A 21,159-nucleotide genomic window follows, 5' to 3' on the forward strand; every position below is an offset into this window, starting at 1 on the left:
TCCGCGAGGGGCGCGGCCCGCCGAGACGCGGCGGGCGGGGGGCGGGGCGGGGCGGGGCGCGCCCGGGCGCGCGCCGTGGGGGGGCCTTCTGTGGCGGGACCGCCCGCCCGGCCGGCCCGCGCGCGGCGCGCGCCCCCTGACACCGACACCCCCGCCGCCGGCCCGGCCGGGCGGCGGGTCCGCGCCCCGCCGCGGCGGCGGGGGCGGCCCGCTCTCCCGCGCGCGGGCCACGCCCGGCGCGGTCCGGAAGGGGCCGCCCCCGCCGCCCCCCCCCCCCGGAATCCTCTGGGCGGCCCTGGTGGTGATCAGTTCAACCCTGAGCATGTGGGGGAGACCCATTAGCCCGACACCTGGGAAAGAATTCTCTGTAGTAGCTCATAGCCCTCCCCATCTCGTGTCCCAACTCCAGCTGTTGGAAATACAGCAGAACCCCATTCATCCAATCTAATTGAGACCATGGCTAGACAGGATAATCAAAAATTCGGATAATCCGGAGAATGAGAAAGTGCAAGGCTGCATCGCCATCTAGTGGCCACAGGAGAGATTGGCGACTTCTGGACCCGGAGTCCTGGTTGTTCGGTTAATACAGAGAGCCAGAAAATGGAGGGTTGGATAAACGGAGTTCTACTGTATTTGCTAATAGAAGTTGTGTCCTATGCCATTGTAGGCAACCTCGGTAGGCATCCCCTCCATAAACTTCTCAAATTCAGTCTTGAAACAAGACTGCTCCCCTTGGAAGGCTGTTTCAGAATTTCACTCCTCTGATTATTAGAAAATTGCATATTCTTTGGCCCAGAATTCACCCCACCAAACATGTTAACCTTTACGCATTGTTTCCAAACCCAGACTTCCAGCTGAGGTCCTAGCTGACCATGTGTCAGTGAGAAACTAGCACTGCAAGAAAACCCTGGAGAGGATGTGGAAGGACAGTATGGCAAGTCCCCACACCTCCCTAAGTGTCCGTAGAATGAATGCGTGGGTAATCTGCAGAGGTCCAGCTTCAGGCCCCTTTAAAGTCTCATGTAAACCCTATATTTGTCACCCCAAACAACTGATTCAAAAGCTGCTGCACCCTGGAATATCTTACAACATACATAATGCAGTATGCAATCTGATATCAGTGAACGTAACAACTTAACGGCTGGGCCCATCCACATCACCAGATTTCTCCCTGCAATTTCATAGCTTCCCACTGCACAAGACACACAATGTGCTCATTGTCCAGGAAAAGCAAAGGGCCGACTGTAAGCAAGCCCCTTTGTTGACAAGCTGGGTGCCGTCTGTGTGTTTATTGCATTCGCCTGGGCATCTCGCTGATAAGAAAACATTCTTTACAGCTCAGTACAAGCCTCAATACAAATCCACCAGCTTCCAGAGCAAACAATGACTTTAGGGTGGTGATGTCAGAGTCAAGGTTGGGGACACTCACGCATTATATATATAGTGAGCGCTGGCAGTGGAGTCTGAGAAACATCATCTTCTCGGCAGAGCACCTACAGACTTGACTCTCACTCAACCATCCCCTCCACCATGAAGATAAGAGGTGTCTTTGGGCTGCTCGGTCTGGCGCTTTTCAGCTATTTTTCTGGTGAGTTGATTTTGTTGTAGGCTGCGTAATGCCCTTGGGCAGATATCTCTAGCCCTCTTGAAGCCAAGCCTATGTATGGGTGAAGTCAGTGATCTATGCACATCCTTGAAGAGGTATCCCTGAGCTAGTGGCTTGTGCTGGGAAAAGTTCCAAGACAGTGGGGTTGGTATGGGATTTCTCCTTGGATGAAATTCATTCCTGTGCCACCTCTGTACCACCTCAGTCCTACTTGAACCCAGGACTCGTGGGTCACAGAGGCGAAGTTCACATTGAATTTCATCATTAAGGAGCAACCAAAAACTCTGTTTTTATTTAAAAAACTCAAAAAATTCCAGCCTTAGAACATTATCTGATGTTTACTCAGAGAAGATATAATATTATCTGTGGCCATCAATACAGGAAAGAACAGTTGGTTTCCAGGGTTAAGATAGTGTATTTGTTTGTTCTTTAGGATTAATATTTCCTAATGGATGTTTATCAAAGATGCTGCTTTGTTTTTATCTTTTTTTCTCTGTTTTTTGTTCCAGGTGTTGCCACTGGGGCAGGTCAGGTGAGTTTCAGATCTTCTTTGTCATTTTCCCCTGATCTCTAGGTCAATCACAGATAGACAGATATGGAAAAACACTAAACACCAATGAAAGAATAGAGGTGCCTCAAACAGTGAAATGACTCCCTTGCTATAGAATTGAGACAATGAATCCCTGGGAGTTGGAGCCATTGTTTCCACATGGTGCAGCTGATAAAAATAAACAATAACTACTAATAATATAGGGTGAAATTTACCCCAGCATTGAGGGCCAATGCAAGGCCAATGTACCCCTTAAAGCTCACTTAAGCCCTAGTGCAGAGGGGTCAATTTCATCCATAATGCATTTGTCAAGGCCCCTTGTTAATTTAATATATTCCATGTGCTTTTTAGTTCAAACACAATTGCATAATAGTGTCACATGTGATCAAGTTTTCCTTACATTTTGTTTTAAAAGCTACACAAAATTTCAACCATCTGAATATAATTAGGGGACTTTAGTGAATAGTTCATAAAATTGATCGATTCCAAGAAAATCACCTCATTTTCTAGTTTCTAATTTTCCACCAGCAGACTACATTTTACCTGAATGTTTTGGCTATGTGAGAATATTTGCTGCATGAGGGTGGTGGGCATCATAGAGACCTACACAGACCTATAGGTGGTGATTTTCAAAAGAGGCTAAGGAGGTTTTCTCCCAAATCCCGCAGAGGCGCGTAGGCAGTTCCTTGGTCACCCCCAGCTTTAATTTAGGGCTCTGGTACGGCTGGGTTTTCCCCATGGTTATGCATTCATCCATATGAGATCCAGAACCATCACCCAGACTGGGCAGATCAGCCCTTTCTTTATACAGCTCAGGTCTTTGATCTTCGCTTTCTGTAACAGGTAATCAGCAGACAATGACCCTCTCCTCGGGGCATAATTTCAGAAGGCTGCATTTTTACATAACCAGAGTTGGGGAATTTGCATTAACGTCTCCCTGGGGATTCCCCAGGAAATCCACTTCACTCTTATCATCCCAAAAGTCCATTCTTGTCTGGCACATTTTCCATACAGTCTTTTGAACTCCCAGGTCTTACATCTGGCACATCCACCCCCAGAGACGTTACATACAATCCTGGCCCACAACAATACAGAAACTTAATACAATAATGTCTTTGAAGGGTATGGCAGGAAATTGAGATTTGAAATCCTGGCCTATATTTTGTCTCAATCTTTACTGTCTCCCAGAAGGCAACAAGTGTCAGAATAAAGACAACACAGAGAACATGCTACGTGCTGAACTTCGAGCTTGGCAACATTTTTCAACTGAAACATTTTTTGCTAAAAAATGCAGATTCAGGACACAAACATTCAATGACTTTGTGTCCGTTTTGTTGAATTTTTCATTTAAAAAAATCAGAAAAAAATCAGAACATTTCATTTCAACATTTTTTGAGCAAAATATTTTCAGCGTGAAATGGCTTTTCACTTCAAATTTCCCTCTAATTGTATTTTTAAACATAAAAAAAAATTTAAAATGCTTAAAATCAAAACAAAATATTTAGTTCCCTTTTCCATTTTCCAAAAATGCTGACGATTTTGGAGTTTGGTCCAAACTGAAACTATATACAGGTATAAGAGCTCTGTGAAGCTTGAAAGCTGTTCCTTGCAATCCGTCTCCCCTTTTCACTTATAAATAACTTTTTGAAATTACCAACAAACCAGGAAAAAAAATCATTATTCACCCTGCTCTAGTGAGCTCTCCTTCCCCTCCAGAGCAGGAGAGATTGAGAAATCTAGAACAATTGTCAGAGCATTATGATTGGAAAACAATATCATAACCTGAAGTCCAGTTTCAGAGTGGTAGCCGTGTTAGTCTTTATCAGCAAAAAGAATGAGGCTTATGCCCAAATAAATTTGTTAGTCTCTAAGGTGCCACAAGGACTCCTCATTCTTTTTGCTGAACCGGTCCGGTGTTCCCTTTCCTTTACTGGCAAAATTACAATGCGGGATCCCTCCCAGGGAGAGGAAGTGAAAAGAGGGGATGGGCTGCAGAGGAACAAGCTTTCAAGCTTCACAGAGCCCTTCTTCAGGTCTGGACATTGTTCTGCTAGGGCAGCTGCGTCACAATGAAGACAGCATAGAAAGGGCTGTGAGAATCCCCCTCCCCCCGCCACTCCCATGGTATCCACTGCCCTCTCCTTCCCCTCCATAGCAGGAGATCTAGAGGAACCTAGGACAATTACCACCCCTTCCCATCCCATTCAGGATGGGGAGAAACATTTTTATATGTCCTATAAGTCTCTGTTAAAGGAACTACAAGGGGGAGGCCCATGCAAAGAGATGGGGGAGGACCACAATGCAAAGTGGATACACAGAAAAGCACAGAGCTATCAGGTGTAATGTTGTAGTAAAGGACACATCCAAATGACATTGTTGCTTTTGCAGCCTCTTTGCAGTCTCTACAAAGTGCTTTCCAATAAAGTTCCTTGTCCCAGGATGGTTGACCCAGTCTGTGGCAGTGATGGCATCACATACTCCAATGAGTGTTTGCTCTGCCGAGAAATCTTGTAAGTTCTTAAGTAACTTCTTCTGATTAACCAAAGCAACAAAGCTGCACAGAAAAGCCCATAGGATATTAGGAAACACTATTTCACTAGGAGGGTGGTGAAGCACTGGAATAGGTTACCTAGGGAGGTGGTGGAATCTCCATCACTAGAGGTTTTTAAGGTCAGGCTTGACAAAGACCTGGCTGGGATGATTTAGTTGGGGTTGGTCCTGCTTTGAGCAGGGGGTTGGACTAGATACCGCCTGAGGTCCCTTCCAACCCTGATATTCTATGATTCTATAAGCACCACTGGGGTGCGGATGGACGAGATGGCTTGATGTGATTCTGTGACTCATTTTTGTGAGTCTGTTATTCACTGATCGGGGGTTCCAACCAGAGATCACTTGGGAGCTATCTGATTTAAAGGAGTTAGGTTAATTGTGTCAGCATGGTAGAACTGTAGAGTGAGTGTAATGAGTGAGATTCCTGCAAAGTGCTCACAAACTAACCTCTGTCACACACACTTTTCTCTCTTTCTCTCTCAAGACGTGGCAACAACATTGTCAAAAAGCATGATGGAAGGTGTGTTCAGGTATAGCCAAATATCTGCTCTGTTCATTGTTATAACCTACTTCCTGATACATTAGCAATGGCATGTCCTCATGATAGAGTCAGTATGAATGTGTAACCCACACACCTCCTGAGTGTGGTGTACTGTCCCCTCTAGTAGCACCAAGACCAATTAGAGGTTAATGAGTCTGCTACAGCCTTAGTTAAGGGCCACGTGGCTTTTATCTCATGCAGTAGAGGTTCATGCATTTAGCTCCAAAGGTCCCAGGTTAAATTAATAGGCAGCAGGTTTAAAACAAACAAAAGGAAGTATTTCTTCACACAATGCACAATCAACCTGTGGAACTGCTTGCCAGAGGATGTTGTGAAGGCAAAGACCATAACAGGGTTCAAAAAAGAACTAGATAAATTAATGGAGGATAGGTCCAGCAATGGCTATTAGCCAGGATGGGCAGGGATGGTGTCCCTAGCCTCCATTTGCCAGAAGCTGGGAATGAGCGACAGGGGATGGATCACTCGATGATTCCCTGTTCTGTTCATTCCCTCTGAGGCACCTGACATTGGCCACTGTCAGAAGACAGGATACTGGGCTAGATGAACCGTTGGTCTGACCCAGTAGGGCCATTCTTATGTTATGATGTTAGGTTCGATGACTGGGGTCTGTCGGTGTTACAAATGCACTAGCAACAGAGCTGGGAGCAACAAGAATTTCCATTTTGCAGGAAATGCTGCAGTTTTGAAATTTGTTTTTGTTCCAAACTGGAATGAAAACAAAGAATTTAGAAATTTCCCATAAAATAAAATTTTCCAAGAACCCCCACAACATTGTTTCAGGTCAATTAAAACATTCTGTTTCAATTTTGAGGTTTGATTTTCTATTTTATTCTAAAATGTAATAGAATATAAACATTGAAACAAAATGTCATTCTGAACAAAAAATCCTAACGTGAAGTTCCAATAATTTTTGCCTTGAATGGTACATTCTGTTCACTCCAGAACTGTACACCTTATTACTGGGGATTGTATCTTGCCTGTGATATTAGTACCACTGACCTCAGCTTTGCCTTTCACGCAGCCTTTTCTGCTTCCTACAATTGGCCTTGTTCTCCTCTTCTTGTACCTCCTCCCGGTAGACAGGGGAGAGAGACAGCAAGTCAGTTACAATCAGATCCCTAGAAGAAGGAGAGGGAGGGTATAGGTCAGTAGTTCTCAAACGTTTGTACTTGTGACCCCTTTCACATAGCAAGACTGAGTGTGACCCCCCCCTTAAATATATAAAAAAGTGTTTTTAATTTATAACACCATTCTAAATGCTGGAGGCAAAGCGGGGTTTGGAGTGGAGTGTGACAGCTCGTGACCCCCCAGGTAATAACCTCGCAACCCCCTGAGTTTGAGAACCCCTGGTATAGGTTGAAAATGTTGCCTTGTGACTGTTGCAGGTTGACTGCACTGGCTACGTGAAAACACCCACAGGTCAGGAAGCTGCCTGCACCATGGAGTACAGCCCGATCTGTGGCACCAACGGCGTTACCTATGGCAACAAGTGCGCTTTTTGCTCTGCTGTCGCGTAAGTGCCACAAGAGCTGCTGGGCCATTAAAGTGATGTGTGGACATTTAGATAATCATGTTGGTTCCTAGAGTGTGCCGAGGTGATCGAATTCCTGACAGGCTGCCTGGTGTTCATCCACTCTAACCTTGCTTTCTTCCTGAAGGAATGGAGCGGCCATTGACCAGAACAAAGAAGAAGAATGTCCCCAGGTAAAGCCCAGTCATCAGCCTTATTAACTGTTTATATTTATAGATGGCATAAATTAAATTCAGTGCATCAGCCTGGCCACCTGAAGGAAAATAGCAGTGATGTGTTGATATCGCTTTCATCACACTTGGACTACAAGGCTGGGAATATGATAGGAGACACACGTTAAGAGTAGCCCAGAGCTGTAAAATGTTATGGGGTAACCCCTGGGACTCTAACACACCCCTCCGTGTGGAGAAAAACTCCAAACCCACAAACACTGGGATTGGCTGGTATCGGCTGCTCCTCCAGCTGGGAAAATGGGCTTTGCTGCAGATGTCGTCTCACCCCCCTCCTGCACAAAGAAAGCTGGCAAGTCAATTATTATCAGAGGCATTGATTAGCAATGAGCAATAATTCCTTGGTCCTCCCCAGTCTGATTTGCAAGGTCTCTTCCTCCTTTCTCAAGACCCTCTTCTGCTGCATACCAACCACAACCATGAACTGGCCCAGGGACGATGGCCAGGCTTAGGGGCAGCTGAGGAAAGTAGCTATTTATGTAATGTGTCTTTTTGTTTCTCTTCTCCACCTTCCCCATGTTTGCTTGACAAAGCCCTGGCTGGGATGATTTAATTGGGGATTGGTCCTGCTTTGAGCAGGGTGTTGGGCTAGATGACCTCCTGAGGTCCCTTCCAACCCTGAGATTCTATGATTCTATGACCTATCCTCCACGAACTTATCTAGTTCTTTTCTGAACCCCGTTATTGTCTTGGCCTTCACAATATCCTCTGGCAAGGAGTTCCACAGGTTGACTGCGTGTTGTGTGAAGAAATACTTCCTTTTGTTTGTTTGGGCATGACAGCATGCTGATGTTTGTCCTGCATCCTCCCAACTCTGCTTGCATCCAAGAGCACCCCCATCACCCCTCACAAATCTAGCACCCTCTTGAAACCTGGTTCTCTCTCTTCAGGTCCACCTGCATTCTACATAACCCCCTAGCCGAGACAAACACTGCAGCTGCTTAGCCCAGATGAGTCTCATTTCTCTTCCGCTTCCCTTAGAATTCAGTCCAGGTCCCCTGTTACTGGCCCACGGTCCTCCTGCGCCCCTCACCTGTCGAGATTTAAACTGGGTTTGTAGCCGAAGCATTGAAAAGTTATCAGTCCCTTTCCAAACCCCTCGCACTGGCTGGCATGAAATGACTGTCACAAGCAGCAAGGAAAAGGGACCAAGCATCAAAGAAGTGCTCTGTATTTTAGCTTGTTAGCAGTAATGGGGAGGCTATTCCTCCAGGGCTACTCCTTGCTAATCAGTCTCTCTCTCGTCTCTCCAGAATAAGTAACAGAAAACATCACCTCAAGCGGTATGGAGAATGCCAAATCCCCAGTGGTGCCGAGCTGAGAGTGGCCCTTTTGCTTGCACTTTCTGCTAGCAGAGCCCTGCTATGAAATACGTTCTCCCTTCACCCCAGGCTCTGGCAGCTCACAGGGCTTCTCGGTCTCTCTGTTGGGCTGGATCAATAAAGTAAACTCAGCAGCATTCTTTGCCTCAGTTTGTTCTTTGGGCAAGGTGTTATGGCTTCCCGGGTCCTGGCCCTTAGGTACCGTATGACTGTAATAAACCTGATTAGTAATACTAACACATCGGGGGGGGGGGGGGGATGAGATGCAAGGGAGGATGCCAGAGGTTAGGGGCTATGATAGGAGTGGGTGGGTGAGGTTCTGTGGCCTGAGATGTGCAGGAGATCAGACTAAATGATACTCTGGTCTCTTCGGGCCTTGGAATCTGAGTCTGTCTCCATGAGAACAGAAAGCGTAATGCCAGTAACATGCACTAGGGGGCCTCTTACTGGAGTTCATGCAGCAACTCGCTTTCTGCTTTGGGTTCTCAAACTGGGGGTCGCGAGCTTATTAGGTGGGGGGTCTCGAGCTGTCAACCTCCACCCCCAAACCCCACTTCGCCTCCAGCATTTGTACTGGTGTTCAATATATTAAAAAGTGTTTTTAATGTATAAATGGGGGGGGAGGGGAAGGAGTCGCACTCAGAGGCTCGCTGTGTGAACGGGGTCACCAGTACAAATGTTTGAGAACCTCTGATATAAATCATAGGCACAGACTCTGTCAGTGCTCCGGGGATGGAGCACCCACAGGGGAAAAAATGGTGGATGCTACCCCTTCCCAGTGCCTCCCACCTGTGGCAATCAGCTGTTTCACGTTATGCAGGAAGCTCTTGGGGGGAATGGGGAGAAGCGAGGATGCAGCATGCTCGGGGGAGGGGGTGGAACTGGGTGGGAAGAGGGGTGGGGATGGGGCCTTGGGGAGGGGTGGAGTGGGGCCGGGGCCTGGGGCAGAGCCGGGGATCAAGCACCCCCCGGCACATTGTAAAGTCGGCACCTGTGATATAAATTACTAAAACTGTAGTTTCTCCTCCCCGCCCCTGGCTTGTGGGGGTTGACTGTAGCCCGTAGACCTCGGGCTCTTTGCTTAACCGATGCCTGTGTCTTACAATGGCACTCCAGGGTGAGGCTGTGAGTCGTGTGTGCCTCGTACCATTTTGCCCGACTGGGAGCGTGAAAACATCTGTCGGTGAGCGTGTGTGACAGAGGCAGTGGCATGAATTTTGACCTGCATGAGTGAGAGTGACACGTATCAACCTGCCATCTCAGTGCGCCCGAGTCGGCTAAAGAGCATGCAGACAAAAGAACCCCCCCTCCATCCCCCGTGAGGTGACAAATGTGACGTTCTATATGATTTTATGAAAATATGCTAATGTAACTGGAATATGCTTCATGCAAAAGGTCTCTTGTAAGGTATCATTACAAAACTTATAATCTACTGAGTGTGGTCATCCTATTTGTATAAATGTATCACTCTTGTATCTGAAACTAGAAATATGAAATGTAACTCTGAGGGCCTATTGTAATTATGCAAAGGGTGGGCCATTAATGTTGGTTTGGAATCTTAATGACTCCCATCAACCAGGACAATTGCCTGCAGATGGCTCTGTTTTACAGTACTTGCAAGTCTTCCTGTAGAGGTGTGTGCTGGCAAGTGGATAATGAAGTCTTACAGTGACATGTGATCATGTCACCTGAACTGGAATCCATCTTTAACCTGGTGTCTTTCCATTGAGAAGGAGGGGGTGGGAACCCAGAGAGGGACAAAGGATTCCCGCCTTATGCAAAAGATATATAAATGGGTGGAACAGAGCAAAGAGAGCCATCATGAGGAATACGATAGCTACCATCTGAACTGGAACAAGGGCTGTACCAGGGGAGAGGATTGTGCCCAGACTAGGAAGGCATCCAGTCTGTGAAAGAGACTCATTGAAACATCTCTGAGGGTGAGATTTTTATCTATACTCAGTTGTATTACTGTATTAGGCTTAGATTTGTCTGTTTTATTTTATTTTGCTTGGTAATTCACTTCGTTCTCTTTGTTACTACTTGGAACCACTTAAATCCGTCTGTCTGTGTTTAATAAAATCACTTTTTACTTATTAATAAATTAATTCAGAGTATGTATTAATGCCTGGGGGGGCAAACAGCTGTGCATATTTCTTTATCAGTGTTATAGAGGGCAAACAATTTATGAGTTTACCCTGCATCAGCTTTATACAGGGTAAAACGGATTTATTTGGGTTTAGACCCCATTGGGAGTTGGGCATCTGAGTGTTAAAGACAGGAACCTGTCTGTGAGCTGCTGTCAGGTAAACCTGCAGCTTTGGGGCAAGTAATCCAAACCCTGGGTCTGTGCTGGAGCAGACGGGCGTGTCTGGCTCAGCAAGATGGGGTGCTGGGGTCCCGAGCTGGCAGGGAAAGCAGGGGCAGAAGTAGTCTTGGCACAGCATTTGGCAGTTCCCAAGAGGGTTTCTGTGATTCAACCCATCACAACATCCTGTCTGATCTGATGCCTTCTCACCTCTCTTTCCTTTCTCCGCCTTCCACTCACTTGCTGTGCAGCTGATGCATGCACTGGAGAGTCCAATCTGGGACTTCCAATCCCCCTTCCTGGCCTTGTTTACTCCATTCCTTGGCATAGCAACAGTCCAGCCTCCTCCCTCCACGGGCTAGGCTGCTGTCTCCCTCCTTCCAGAATTAAAACGACGCAATTTTCAGTAGAAGACCTAGTAACTCGGCATTCTCCATGTTGCCGGCTCAAAGAGCCCGAGGCGGAGCAACAGCAGGGTTCGTTGCCCGGTGTGCGTCGCACTAATTATCACACCAGGGTGGAGAAGCAAAACCAGGTTTATTTGAGCCCAAAAAGGTGCCAGGGAGAAAAGCATTCTCAAATCCTGCACACAGATACAAAACAGCTCTCTCTCTTTTTATACATGACTTCAACTAAGCATTCCCATTACTCCTCACACTCCTCCTCTCCCCCCACCTTTCATTCCCATGCAGCAAATACACTTTGCAATAGCAATCACATGAAGCAGTTAAGTCATACTTGGCAAAAAACCACCTTAGCTCGTTAGCAACTCTTCTGTGATCAGTTATCTGTACTTTCCCACCGTGGGGGCTACGTTCTCATGCATATAACTTTAATTACAGCACCTGCTTTCCGCCTATCTTATTTAGTATTGGCTACATCTAGTATTAAGCAACCTTGCCACTGCCAGTAATTAGCACATAACACAAAAGGTTACAAAAGTTTAGCAAGGCTAACAAAAGCACTTTACATAAAGGTACTTTGGGTCACATAGGCCCAAAGCCATCCTCCCGAGTTACCTAGATTTATGCCTAGTGACACCAACATCCATATTTCCAGTTTATCAATAATTCAATGCAATATAAAATCTGGTTTTGGGAGCATTCAGACCCTTCCTTCACCCCGGGCAATGGGAACAGGTAGAGCTGTCATGTCAGAATGGACAGAAGGAGCCATTGCCAGTGGGAGAAATGAGGAATCGGTGTCTGCTCTGGGCTCTGCTGCCAGCATCCCGCAGGCTGCTTGGGAAAGCACTATACCATGCTCTGCCTCGTGTGCTTGGCAGCACCATCACCAAGTCTACAGGGGAGAGGTGGGCTGCAGGTTACCGTGGCTCCTGATCGGCTAACAGGGATGAGGCTTCCTTGGGGAAGAGTGGAGACATGAGCATGGCAGGGAACTCTCTCCAACTGTGAATCATGTTGAATCTGTGAATCTGAATCACAAACCTGAGGCGGGAGTCGCCAGGGCTGTCCTCCCCGTCTGCCGCTCTGGGGGCGCCCCCACTGACTCTGCTGTGTCACAGATTCTGAGGGAGGCAGGCGTCCAGGTCAATGTTTGCCCGTGGCCCCACGCGGCCTGCGAGAGGCTCAGGGAAGAGCAGTGCGTGAGTCAGCAGAGCGGTGGTGCATGGGCCCCCAGCTAGTCTGGGCAGGTTACATGGCTGTGCCACCACAAGGCAGTTCAGAGTCGCCCATGTGACTGGCTGACTCTGTAGGGACTTGGCCACAGCGCGGTAAGAACTCAGGGTCAGACTTACTTCAGTGGGGCTACACCCATTTCCCCTGCTGAGAGTCTGGCCCTCAATCTTCAAACCTTCCCTCTCAGGTCAGACGCTCCCAAACAAATTAGGGAGCTAGAGATTTCAACACTGGATCAGAGCAGCCAGTGGCCAGTTCCAGATGCTGCTGGGAAAGATGAAAAAAACCATCATTCAGCTGGCAAGACTTGATTGGTCCTCTAGTCTAGTCCTGCACTCAGCCCATGGAGGATTGTTTTCTAGGGCACAGTTCTTAATGTTCTGCTCAATCCAGGCATGCTCAATCCCAGGATAAACTCTGATCCGGGTGGGTTGTAAGGAACTGAGGTGCTCAGATGCCATGGTGATGGGTGACCTAGAAGGACAGAACACGTGGCTGCTGTAGTTTTCCTCAAGTATGTGAGTGTCTTAATGCAAATATTCCCTTTGTTTACCTCCTACTGTCCTCATGTAATGTCTTGTTTCATAGACATTATCACAACACACTCAACAAACATCACGTGTGATTGACACCAGGGTAATTTACCAGTGCTAGCCAGCTCCACTTTGATGACATTTTTATAGGCTTTGGCAAAGTTTCCTCTGCCACCATCCAGCGTCTCTGCAAATGTCTAAGAGGCATCTGCACTGGCAGAGGAGTAATAATTACATTTCAAAAGACTTAAACAAACCCAAGGGTTTTTTAGCTGCACCGAAACCAGATGCATTTCAAACCTGTCTTGGATTTTGTTTGTGTTATGGGGCACTCTTCACTTCAGCCTCTACCCCCAAATCCCATTGGGCAGCATCATGGACTGACCTATCTTTGAGCAGCTCTTTGCTTCATTGTATGAAGACCTGGCTGGTGCTAAGGAACCAAAAAAAATCCCTTCTGTCCTCACGCAGATAGTCATACTAACGACTTAGTGCCGATATTATCTGTCAGTGCACAACACCATTGCCTGGTAGTTCAAAGGTGGCTTAGCAGTTCACACATGACACTTACTCTATGGTAAATACTCTGCCCTTGTTTTAGGAGCTTTGGGATCTGAGGTTTGGATCCAGCCCACTTCTGATTTCAGTGGCAGGTTTATACATTGTGAAATCCTTTCCCTGTCATTGTAATTCTTGGAGGGCTTTCAGAGCCGTTCGCAATGGCATCACTGTATGAACCACTTTCCATTCCTGGTTGAACTGACCTGACAACAGCTCTTCCTTGCTAATGTGATTCCTCTAACCGCTTGCATCCAAAGGCACCATGTGACAATACAGGTGCCAGGAACCAGAAGAGACTAGATCTCACTCTGCTATGTCCTTATGCAAGAAGCCCCATTGTCTTCAGTGAAACTGTCTGTCTGAGATGGGCAAATGAAACCGATACATAACATTTCTTGTCTCAAAGGACGTGTTATCCCCTTTGCACAGATGGGCAAACTGAATGTCTGTGCTGGGTCCCAGGTTGCACAGAGAGTAAGTGGAAAGAGCTGGGCAAAGAGCCCAGCTCATCTGATTCTCCAGCATGTCCCTTCTTGCTGACACCTAAGGTAGGACTGGGGCCAGGATGTGCTCTCATGTTTTAGGAGAACTGAAAAACAATGTATAGCCCTAGTTTAAATAGCTGAAGGAGGAGCATCATGTCACTTTACGCTGCCTCTCTCCACCCTAGCTGAACAAATGTAGTCTTGACTTCCAAAATAGAAAGGGTGCACCAAATAACTGGTTTCACACCCACTCCATTCTCCCGGTGTGAGTCACTTTCTACATGTCCCTGAAGAGCCAGCCTGCTGCGCTGCAAAACCCCACTGCAGGGACTCAGGAAGGGCCCCTGTAGCGGGACAATTACTAGCCTCCCTCTTGAGTCACTGCTTTGAAAGTTCTCCCTTGTGAGAATCCTGTGATTATTGGAGAAAGGGAGATTACCATTGGCGGAGCCATTTACAAGCCGTAGCGTGTGACTTGCATACTTAACCCTGTTCTCTGGGTTTGATGTGGATAGGGCAACATTCCTAACGCCTGGGACGGAGCCTCATAAACGGCAGCTGGTTCCTAGAGCCAATGATTACTTGAGAAACCTTGAGGAACGAGAGGGAGAAAGTTTTCATAATGCAGGTGAGGAATGTGAACGTGCCCGGTTGTATATAAAGACATGGAGAGGCAGATACGTGAGCACTCTCTGTGGGTTTATTGCTGAGAGAGCATCTACTGAGCAGCCTGTTGGCCTTGCATTAAACAGCCATGAAGACAACAGGTTTCTTTGTGCTACTTGGCCTGTCTCTTTTCTTCTTCTTCTCTGGTGAGTAACTCTTCCTGCCGTTTGTACGTACCCTGGCTAACATTTCTAGCCCAAGGGAGCCTTGATTACTGGATGTCAAGGGTGAGATAAAATTGAAACTGAGCAAATAATGCAGCACGGATTTCTGCTAATATAGGCTGTGCATGGACAAAGAGAGGGGAAAGGCTCGGAATAAGGGACTGATCATGGCTTCTTCACCCAGCTCAAAGTGAAATTAGGGCAGAGATCTACCAGAGCTCTGGAGCTGCCTGCTCCAGAGGAGGAGGACACCAGAAGGCCCTGTGGTCTTATACAAGCCAAACAGGCGTCTGAGGGCACAGCTGATGAGTCTCATCACATTCCACCTGTGACATTTTATGCAAAGTATTTCTTGAGCTAATTTCCAAAAGATTTGCACAGAGACATAAACTGCAGCTTATGGTCAACACAGCCTGTGGTGTTCAGTGATCAGCTGGGACTCACGCTGCTCTCCAGAGCTCTGCTTTATTCTGTGTCCAGCTGGCCCAGCATGACAACAAGGCTGTCACAATGCCCTGCCCAGTCTCTGTCTCTGGGAAGCTCAGCCCTTAAAGCACAGGCCCCAGTACCACACAGCCTGCCCGAAGCAGCAGTGATAAAACATGGAGAGGCATAAAAATTGCTAGCGCAGGTTGGATTGGGTGGATGGGTAACTAGGGTTTCTGAGGGGAGTGGGCTAGGATGTCTAGGGAGTGCTGGGTGGGCATGTGGGGGAGAAGCAGGGATGGCTATTTAGGGGGCAGATGGGTGGGGAGGGGAGGCAGAGTGGCTGCCTGGCTGGTACCTGCAGGGCAGGGGCACCAGTGGCTCCTGGAAGCCAAGAGTGACCGGCTGGATGTCTGAGGCTCCAGCCAAGCTGCCTGTGCCAGGCATGGGTGTCATGAGATGCTGAGTCCTTGGCGGCCCGGGGAGGAGGGGTGTTAGGGCAGTGCCCATGTCATGCCAGCACAATAGTGTTCTGGTACTTCTGATTGCCAAGCCACCGTCTCTCCTTCTGTAGTGGAGAGCTGGGTCTAGGGGTCGGGGGGTCTCCCTGGGGCCAGGAGGACCCCCCAAAGTCCAGACCTCGGCTCAGTGCCGTCTCTCCTTCCGGAGCAGAGAGCCGCCGTATCTCCTGCTCACACCGGGCACCTTCCAGCCAGGCTGAGCCCCTTCCACCGGGACCTGCTCCTCCAGGTACAGAAAACCCCGAGAGGGGCGGGGTAATGCCTACGCTGCATCGTCCGCCCCAGAGAAGCATCCCGCAGCCGAGTTCTCCGGGCCCAGCAGCCGAGAGCAGCCCGGGGCTGCCTCCCCACCAGAGCCACTCAGCTCCCTGTGAGGGAATGGAGACCCTCCAGATGCCCCTCACGGAGCCCACCTGCCCTCTCTCCAGGCACCCTCCATTCCCCCTCCTCTGGCTGACCACGAGTCCCTCTCCCCACCAATCACGGACCCACCTGCTCCCCCGACAACCAAAATGCCCTCTGCCCTCTCCCTACCCAACACCCCCTTGCTCTCTCCTGTGCCCTCCCCACCTAACCCCAGCCCCGCTTGGCATCGTCCCTGCCCCCCAGCTCTCATCTCCTCAGCCCTGCCTTCCCCAGTGTTGCCGACGTAGTGATTCTGTCAAAGGATCTAGCCAAAGTCGCCCGATTTCATTACAAGCGGCAGTTTCGTGACGTGTCGCAGCAAAGCTGGAAGAAGCTCAAGCAGGCCCAAAAGTCACCAGAGCTAACGACAAAATCACTAACCTGGCAACAGCGGGGAAGCAGCAGTGAGAGGCGATGGCAGCCCTGTCTCGTGGGAGGCGAAACTGGAGCCGCCCTGAGTCCGAGCCCTTCTTTTATGCGGGTTCAAGCACCAAGTGCATGACCTTGGCCCCCAGGATCCTACATTAACCTACCCCCCAGCTGGGAGGTTCCTCCTTAAAGCCATTGCAATGTCCCCCAGCTGGAAATAAGGATTCAGGTCGAGAGCTTGACTGCAGGCTGTCTGGGGCTGAGGAAACAGAAAGGGGATTGATTGTCTATTGAGGCTGATGGAAACAGACAGCTGCTATGGTTCCTCCTGGCTGGCTCAGGATGGAAGAATCTAAGCACAGCTAGTCCTGCTCAGTATCCCTGCACAGGGTCTCCCTGTGTCCTGACCCGGAGGAAGCAGTCATGGGATGAACTGCTGGCTACAAGACTGACCAGGAGTCTAAAGCTGACCACCTGGACTGGCTAATTTTCCATCCCCCTACCAGGGACCTTGTCTCCGCTCCATGCACTCAGAAGCCACAGACAACACCAGCCATCTTCAGTTATTCAGACCTGCTGCAACCTAAAATGCTCACAGAGCTTAAAATATATTTTTTAACTTCCCTTTTAACCCTTTGCCTGCTAAGCACTGCTGCAATCGCTGTCTTGCCGCAGGGGTTAGCTAGCACCCCAAGGAGTCTGCTGAATGTACCCATGATGCAATGCAACAGCTGAGTGGTTGTAATAAGTCACTTAATATTTTTGGTCAATTAATAAAATCCTGTACAACAATTCCGATCATTGATTGACTAACCCTCCCGTCCCCCCACACACAGTCTGTACTGCAGGAGATCATATTAAGGAAAATACTGTAATTTCAAGATTTTTGTAAATTGACTCAACTTTCACTCAGCTTCTCTCAGACAGTTGGTGGCTTTGTAAAATCTTGTCTCTCTGTGTTTTTGTTTCAGATGTGGCCAGTCAAGACGGGAGCCAGGTTAGTGCAACTGTTTCTGCTTCTGACTTTGCACTTTCTCCCAGTTCCGGAGACATGGCTTTGTAAGAAAAAGCTCAGGCCTTGGAAAAGCCTAAAAGAAAGGGGGAACCGATGGGTGCTTCCAGGCTCCCCCAGCGCTCATGGCAACGTAGCCTTCTGTATGGGATGCAATTATATAGCTGGGCTGTGAGACACAGGCAGACCCACAAGATGGACTGTCTATGTGATGAGACCTGAGCAGGCTCAGCACACCACAGTGTCGGCAGAATGTACTCCAGAGCAGTCACACTGCTCCTTTTCACTCTAGCCTCACTGCCCAGTCTTCTCCCAGGGGAGCGACACTGCAGAGAGGTACTACGACGGCTATTTATGGCCTAAGAGCAGAGTCAATTACTGGAATGTGACCAAAGCCAGACCAGCTGTACTATGTGATTAGAATCCAATTGACTCACTGTCATGTTGGAGACATTCACAAACTCTAATTCGCTTGTCCATCCGGTGGGAAGGTACCGAGAGTTATGTTATACCGATTCCGGTCTTAACCTTTCCTAATAAATGGAAGCTGCACGACTTGAGCTTGTTCACCCCGTTTCTGAATGCCTCGGAAAGGTCGGTGCACTCAGCTGGGCCAGTCTGGCTCCGATCCGCAGGGAGCTAGCCACACTGGAGGCTGATTGGTTTTAAGAGTGTTGATATCTATTTGCTTCCGACATGACAGGGCCAACCTGTTTGGGAAACCAGAATTTCTTCTTCATAAGTAGGTGGTTACAGCCCTGCGGAGATGCTCCTTCTGATGCCACATCTGTTGGTCGTGGAAGGATCTCTCTCTCCAGGGAGCGGGCAGCACCTTTGCTGCTGTTTTAACTCCTCTCAGTAGAAAGACTAGAGTAAGTGAGTCAATTGATTATCAGAGCCACGGAAGAAAATGAAGAGGATGGGGAAGGAGTTTTAATGGGTTTTATCATTACTTTTGCAGGTTGACTGCAAGGAGTTCATGGATGACGGCATGTACTGCACAAGGGAGTCCAACCCCCACTGTGGCACTGATGGCATGACATACGGCAACAAATGTTCCTTCTGCAAGGCCGTCAAGTAAGTGGAAGCAACAGTCACTAAAATGAGTAGAGCTGCTCTGACTTCCCGATTTTCTTCCCATGAGGGAGGCCCTCTCTCCATTTTGCTTCTGCTTCTATGGACCAGTCTATAATTCTGGCCCAGTGAGAGGTTTTCTCAGTGAAGCGCTTCACCCAGAGCAGATCCGGAGGAATCAAAGTTCACTGGAAGCCGTTTCTGCTCCCTTAATGAAATCCAGGCATGCAGGGACACAGCCTGTGCCCCCAGTTCAGTCCCTTCTGAGCCTTCTTTTGTGCCTTGGTGCCCGGCCTCTTGTGCCACACCTCCGCAAGGGGTGAACGGCACCTCTGAGAACATCAGGAGAGGGGTCTACAGGGTTTCCAGGCCTGTGGGAGCCACCTGCCCCACAGCAAAAATGTTAATTCAAAGTTTGAATGGGCTCAGACTGACTGTCTTTGTGGAACAAGGTCTAAAACCCTAAAGGAAAAGCCAGAGCCCCCTCCTGTCCAGACCGCTCTGCCTCAGGCAAGAAGTTAAAAGGGGGCTTGAACCTTCCTCTGATGCATCAGGAATTGGCCAGCGTCTGAGACAGACAAGCTGAGCTGTTCCCAGGTGCCAGGTCCTAGCCTGCATCTGTGGCACTGAGTTAAACGTCTCTTATCCCCAGCGGCGCCTGAGTCTGTTTTGCTCCTTTTATAGGAAAAGTCAGGGAAGTATTCGATTGAAGCATCTTGGAAAATGCTGAAGCCTCCTCACTGCTGAGTGTTGAAAGCTGCCCTTCTGCTTTCACTCTCCACCAACCGCTGCAGATCGCTGCTCCCAGCCACGGTCTCCACGCGCCCCCTCCCCAGGAGCTGCCAGTGACGACAGTGTCTCCAATTTGCTTGTCCAATAAAGTAAACTCAGCAGAATTTTTTGACTGTTTCCTTTTCCCGTCACAAACACAGAAGGGCTGAAGTGAGACAGTGCCTGAGACTAGCGTGTGTAATACCAGCAATGTGCACCAGGGGGCCCAATTTATAGGCGAGTTCTGCACTACAGCATCACATTTCCTTTTCCAGAGAAGAAAATGACAAGTCCATCAAAAACAGAGCAGGAACCAGACCCAGGGCTGTGGCCCTGTTGATTAAGTCCCTAGATCAGTGTCTCTGAGAGAACAGCTCGCCTAGGACCCGGCTGGACAGGGGTTAATAATTCTCACCTTTGCCACATATTCCCTGTGTCACCTTGGCCAAGTCACTTTGTGGCTCAGTTCCCCATCTGTCCCATGGGTGTCTTGTCTTACCACTAAAGATTGTCAGCAGATACAATGATAACGAGAGAGAGAGAGACCCTGGCTCAATTCCCTCCACTGCTTGATGAGCAAAAGGGATTTGAACTGGGGTTCCCCACTTCTCAGGCCAGGGCAGGGGCTAACTAGAGAGTCAATCTCTCTCACTCTGGTCCAATTCATAGTTAACACAAAGTGGAGAAACTTAAACAGAGGAGACTGAGATAGACACCCTCACATAAGACCAGTCCAGAGACTAAGGGCCTCTTCTCAAAGGTGGGAACCCCCTGTTCAAACCCCTCTACTCATCTGGCAGACGGGGCAATTCAGCATGGTTCCCTCCCATCCCAGGGGAGACCCTCACACCTGGGCTAGCGGTTATGAGGGAGGTCCCCTTCACCCCAGCTGTTGTGTGTGGAGTGAGGCATGCTGAGCCATGCCCCTCAGGGAGACAGGCCTCCCCCAGCTCGGGGATCACACCAGGGGCTAGGCAGGAGATAGGGGCACAGGCACCTGTCTGAGGCTGCAGGATGTGCCCAGGCACAGAAACGTAGGTACCTAGGGAAACTGAGGTGCCCAGTGAGTTTAGGCACCTGCAAAAGTAGGCGGCAGCTGAGTGGGGGGTTGTGGATCACAGTGGGGCCAAAATCTGGGCATTAATTGCCCACGTGCTCAGGGTTTAGCTGATCACCATATCTGGGGTTGGGAAGGAATTTTCCTCCAGGGCAGATTGGCAGAGGCCTTGGGGGGTTTTCGCCTTCCTCTGCAGCGTGGGGCAGGGGTCACTTGCTGGAGGATTCTCTGCACCTTGAGGTCTTTAAACCATGATTTGAGAACTTCAATAACTCAGACACAGGTTAGGGGTTTGTTACAGGCGTGGGTGGGTGAGATTCTGTGGCCCACACTGTGCAGGAGGGCAGACCAGATGATCATAATGGTCCCTTCTGACCTTAAAGTCTATGGTTCTATGGGCAAGAGCCTCATGGGAATTTTGGTGGGAGTTAGGGGCCTTTATGCCTTTGAGGATCTGGGACCAAAAGCCATGTAGGGAGAGAGGGCAAAGCTCCCCTCCCCCAGGCAGTGCAGACAGGTGCTTGTGGCTGTTACACTCAGCTGGGTAGAATCAAGCACCTGAGGAGCTGACGGTGGGGGGAAGGTAACTCAGAAAGAGGTTCTAAGCTTATTAAAGGAGGAAGCTGCTGAGCCTCTTTCCTCTCCCAGGAAGAACAACTCAGCTAGGGGATAGCCCAGGATGGAGGGCTGTGAAACCCTGAATCTAACAGGGGTGCTCTTGAGGAGGGGGTGAGGGAGCTAGTTAATCAAAATAAGCTAGTCCCTGAAAGAGGGGAACTATTGTTCTGAAAGACTCTGGGTGTAGGCGGATTATTT

General features: G+C 48.8%; 1 protein-coding gene and 1 long non-coding RNA gene across 4 annotated transcripts; one reads left to right on the forward strand and one right to left on the reverse strand.

Moving 5' to 3' along the window:
• Positions 1–1,483: 1,483 nt before the first annotated feature.
• LOC120370054 (ovomucoid-like) lies at positions 1,484–19,411 on the forward strand. 2 transcript variants are annotated; one of them, XM_039484110.1, is made up of 8 exons: positions 1,484–1,588; positions 2,116–2,138; positions 4,545–4,666; positions 5,191–5,236; positions 6,654–6,781; positions 6,927–6,972; positions 18,403–18,518; positions 19,200–19,411. In XM_039484110.1, exons 1-8 carry the CDS (start codon positions 1,531–1,533, stop codon positions 19,243–19,245), a joined length of 585 nt encoding a protein of 194 aa, XP_039340044.1. In that variant the 5' UTR covers positions 1,484–1,530; the 3' UTR covers positions 19,246–19,411. The 2 variants fall into 2 exon arrangements, with proteins under 2 accessions (XP_039340044.1, XP_039340043.1); XM_039484109.1 differs by lacking the exons at positions 18,403–18,518; positions 19,200–19,411 and adding an exon at positions 8,283–8,390.
• On the reverse strand, positions 1,974–8,732 carry LOC120370058. 2 transcript variants are annotated; one of them, XR_005583585.1, is made up of 3 exons: positions 8,305–8,732; positions 6,268–6,386; positions 1,974–2,176 (listed from the first exon to the last, which is right to left on the reverse strand). It is a non-coding gene; the product is annotated as an uncharacterized LOC120370058 (long non-coding RNA). The 2 variants fall into 2 exon arrangements; XR_005583584.1 differs by having other exon boundaries at positions 1,974–2,212.
• Positions 19,412–21,159: the final 1,748 nt, after the last annotated feature.

This window comes from Mauremys reevesii, linkage group 8, assembly GCF_016161935.1.
Source record: "Mauremys reevesii isolate NIE-2019 linkage group 8, ASM1616193v1, whole genome shotgun sequence".
NCBI lineage: Eukaryota > Metazoa > Chordata > Testudines > Geoemydidae > Mauremys > Mauremys reevesii.